Source organism: Olea europaea, unplaced genomic scaffold (genome assembly GCF_002742605.1).
Source record: "Olea europaea var. sylvestris unplaced genomic scaffold, O_europaea_v1 scaffold4865, whole genome shotgun sequence".
NCBI lineage: Eukaryota > Viridiplantae > Streptophyta > Magnoliopsida > Lamiales > Oleaceae > Olea > Olea europaea.
The window spans coordinates 1-4,274 of NW_019263178.1; the positions used below are offsets into that span (position 1 = coordinate 1).

Consider the following 4,274-nt stretch of genomic DNA (forward strand, 5'->3'; position numbering starts at 1 on the left):
AACAAGTAGAAGAATCTAAAGTCATTATTATAAAAGCTTATGCGATAAATCATGAAATGCACCTATGGTTAAGACTTCCTAGTTAACTATTGCTCCAAAATCACTAGATCCTAATAAATCACACAGAGTAACTCAGAAATCACAATATCAGATATATGACAAACATACAGATATAAGACAAACATACAATGTCCATTGTCCTTAAAAACAAACTGAACTCAACTTAATAAAAAATATATAAATCAAACCACTGACTTTCACACTTGGCAACATTTCGTTCCAGATTTTCTTTTGCTATTTTGTTTATTAATTGTGAAGAATGATTATATTTGTTGTAATTGGAACAGATGGTGAAAAGGAAATTGTAGATGTTAAAGATAGCACCTCTGCTCAGGGTGTTGAACATGGGGACGTTGACGTGGATGTGGCTCAATAGCTGCATAGCGGAGATTTTGGTGGCACATTTGCTCCACCAAAAGTAAATTCACGGAAAAAAGGCATACCGAATTATTTGTCACTGGACATGAATTGCAGCCAGGTTATGAAATGCGGATAATAAAATCTAGACGTTTTGCAATGTTAAGAGGTAAGAATATTCTGTTAAGAGGCATAATTCTTGATTATTTTTTTTCTTTATTTTTTTTTTATCTAATCTAAGATAGTAAGTGTTGGCTATTTTTTTACCGATATGTCTAACCCAAGAGCGTGGTGGACACCAATTTGTTGGGCTTGAACTTCGAGCTTCCATGGATAATGTTTCAGATCAGGCTAGTCTTGAACCTGAAAGAGGTAAGTTTACAAATTTTCGTCGTTTGGTTTCCTGTGTTTGTTAAATTGAAATTCACCTTATGAGCTGTTTGCATCCTTCATTGCTGGAACGTTATTTATATTTTTTAATAATTCATGCCGATTCATTTTATTGTAGTTGGCAGTTGTAGTTATAGTGTATCTTCGAAACCTAGAGTTTGTACATCAGAACAGGGAGTCGATGGTGAATATGACTGTGACCAGGATCAACTTAGAGCTGATGAAGTTGTACAAAAGAATGAACGTACTACAAAATCTAGTTTGCTGAACATTCCTACTAAATCCCATGTGCTTGTGCAGCCAACTATTTGTGAATATTGTGGTGCCAAAAAATTTCATAGAGAGAATAAAGGGTTCTGTTGTTCCGATGGCAAAGTTAAATTGCATGTACATAGTGTACCTAATTAATTATATGAATTATTTACTCCAAATTCAATCGATTTTTTGAATTTTAAAAAATTTGCAAGAACTTATAACAACCATTTTGCATTCACATCATTTGGAGTCAAATATGACAAAGATTTGTGTAAAATGAATAAAGGTATTTATACATTTAGGGTTTAAGGACAAGTTTATCATTACATAAACCAACTTTTACCATCTAACAATAACCCAACTTATTTACAATTATACCTTTACGATACTGAAAATGAGCTACCAAATCGATTGAAAATTTCTGATAAATTTTGTGAATCAACTTTACGAATCTTGATTGATATCCTAAGGATTAATCCTTACTCTATGTTCTTTCGTTCATTGAGCAATATTGATAGCTTAAATACATGTCGAATACAAATAAGATGTGATCCTGGTTTAGATCAAAGAGTCTACAATACGCCAATGGCTTTACAAGTAGCCGCAGTTTGGGTTGATGAGGATCCATCTGCAAACAATATAATTTGTGATATATCGATTTAAGGTCATTCTGGCGCTCAACATTAAGTGCATTATTACTTTGGTTGTTATGATCCCCTTCAATATCCATTACTCTTTCCTTGTGGCGAGTCTGGATGGCATGAGGGTATTGAAAGATTCAATAAAGAAATGCTTCATTTTTCTTCTACACAAGAGAACCTTTTAAATATCAATAACATAAATTCTGCGAATGAATTGATTGAAAGAGAGAATCAAGGTTAATAATGTGAAAATTATTTTTCCATTATTTTTTATTTTTTTTGAATTCATTCTCTTTATTTATTTATTTTTATTATTATTATTTTTTGTCTTGTAGTTATGAAGAAGAGAAAGAAGAGGCTACATGTGTCTTGTCGTGAGTATTATTGCTATAAACTAAAAGTTCGAAATTCAGGTAATTGTATTTTATTGCATGCTGGTAGGCTTTTTCAACAATATGTTGTTGATATGTATGTGAAAATTGAAACTGCTAGATTAGATTACTTTCGTAATAACCAAAAACAAATACGGGCTGAACTTTATCAAGGAATTATTGATAGTGTTGAAATAGGTGAAAGTAGAGGTTATAAGGTCGGTCGAAAAATTATTTTACCATCATCTTTCACAGGTGGACCTAGGGATAATAAAAAACGATATATGGATGCAATGGCATTGGTTCAAAGATATGGTAAACCCGATATCTTTTTAACAGTAACTTGCAATCCTAATTGGCCAAATAGAGCAAGAACTAAGGCACAATGATGAAAAGCAAAATAGGCCTGATTTGCTTGCACGAATATTTAGAGCTAAATTGGAGGAGTTAAAAAATGATTTGTTTAGAAAACATATTTTAGGACCCATTGTTGCATACATATACGTAATCGAATTTCAAAAGAGAGGTCTACTGCATGCACATTTTTTGTTAATTTTTAAATCGGGATCAAAAGTCACTTTAGTTGATTTGGTTGATAAAATTGTTTGTTGTGAAATTCCAGACAAAAATCATTACCCCCATTTATATCCTATTGTTGTAAAACATATGTTACATGGTCCTTGTGGAACATTAAATCCAAATAATGTTTGTATGGAAAATAATAAAATATGCCAATAAGTATCCAAGAGAATATGCAATGACGACGTCACTTGGTGATGATTCATATCCACGATATAGACGGCGCAGTAATGGTCAACAAGTTAAAGTCAGGGGACATTTCTGATAATAGATGGGTTGTACCTTACAATCCTTTTTAATAGCTAAATATGACTGCCATATCAACATAGAAATATGTTCAACTGTTAAAACTATCAAATATTCATATAAATATATTTATAAAGGACATGATCAAATAACTTTTTCCATATATGACAATGAACGAGAAGATATTGATTGAATTTCAAGATGGCTTGAAGCGATGTGGAGAATATATGGATTTGTGTTATCTGAAATGTCTCCATCAGTTATTTCACTACAATTACATCTTGAAGACCATCAACTAATTACATATAGAGACTTTGATAATTTGCAGGTAGTTATTAGTAGAGATTATGCATGAAGGACTACACTAACCGAATTCTTTCGTACCAATGTTACAAATAAAAAGCTAGAACACTTACATATAGAGATTTCCCTTCTTATTTTATATGGAATGAAATGAATGAATTTGAACTCCTAGAAAGCAAAAGAATGTAATTGGTAAAATAGTTACAGCTAATCCAGCTGAAGGTGAAAGATATTACCTACGCCTTTTGTTAAATCACATTAAGGGGTCAACTTCCTTTGAAAAATTAAGAGTCATAAATGGTGTATTGGCATCCACGTTTCGTGAAGCAGCTCTTTTACATGGTTTATTAAGTGTCGATGATAATTTTGAGCAATGTTTAGCAGAAGCAATTGTTAACCAAATGCCCCTTTCATTACGTATGTTATTTGCTACCATATTGACTTTTTGTGTTCCTAACAATCCACGTTCGTTGTGGGATAAGTTTAAAAGTTATATGTTTGAAGATTTTATACAACAAGGTATGTCAATTAGTACTACTTAACTAAAAGCATTATAGTGTATAAATTCTGTATTAGAACCATTGAACAAAAGTATAAACAATTACCGTTGGTGTCACTTGATATAAGCATGGAAGAAGACGAAACATTGGCTACCATGATTTCTGAAGAGCTAAAAAATGGTGCTAATCAAAGTGACAATTTTGATACGAACACTTTAAATAAAGAGCAACAGTATGCTTATAATACAATTTTACACCGAATTTTAAATGATGACAGTGGCATGTTTTTTGTTGATAGGCCTGGTGGGACAAGTAAAATATATTTGTACAAAGCTTTATTGGCAGCTGTAAGATCAAGAAATCTCATTGCTTTAGCCACATCTTCTTTTGGAGTAGTTGCTTCCTTATTACTAGGTGGTAGAATTGCACATTCTAGATTTAAAATTCCTTTAGAAATAACTGATGATGTTGGTTGTTTGATTAGTAAACAGTCTGCATTGGTAGACCTTTTCAGGATGACTAAACTAATCACATGGGATGAGGCACCAATGGTAAATCGTTACGCTGTGGAA

At 32.2% G+C, this 4,274-nt stretch overlaps 2 protein-coding genes across 3 annotated transcripts in view; both read left to right on the plus strand.

The window, feature by feature from the left end:
- The first annotated feature begins 42 nt into the window (after positions 1 to 42).
- On the plus strand, positions 43 to 3,097 carry LOC111388318. Of its 2 annotated transcripts, none has more exons than XM_023012998.1 (3): positions 43 to 586; positions 703 to 789; positions 926 to 1,243. In XM_023012998.1, exons 1-3 carry the CDS (start codon positions 547 to 549, stop codon positions 1,213 to 1,215), a joined length of 417 nt encoding a protein of 138 aa, XP_022868766.1. In that variant the 5' UTR covers positions 43 to 546; the 3' UTR covers positions 1,216 to 1,243. The 2 variants fall into 2 exon arrangements, with proteins under 2 accessions (XP_022868766.1, XP_022868765.1); XM_023012997.1 differs by lacking the exon at positions 926 to 1,243 and adding an exon at positions 2,039 to 3,097 and having other exon boundaries at positions 315 to 586.
- A 16-nt stretch (positions 3,098 to 3,113) lies between these two features.
- The window catches only part of LOC111388317, a 9,895-nt gene continuing 8,734 nt past the window's right edge, over positions 3,114 to 4,274 (plus strand). Inside the window, exons 1-3 of the mRNA XM_023012996.1 lie at positions 3,114 to 3,227; positions 3,379 to 3,623; positions 3,779 to 4,253. Of these exons, the coding sequence (XP_022868764.1) occupies positions 3,114 to 3,227; positions 3,379 to 3,623; positions 3,779 to 4,253 (834 nt within the window). The remainder of the gene's footprint in view (positions 3,228 to 3,378; positions 3,624 to 3,778; positions 4,254 to 4,274) is intronic.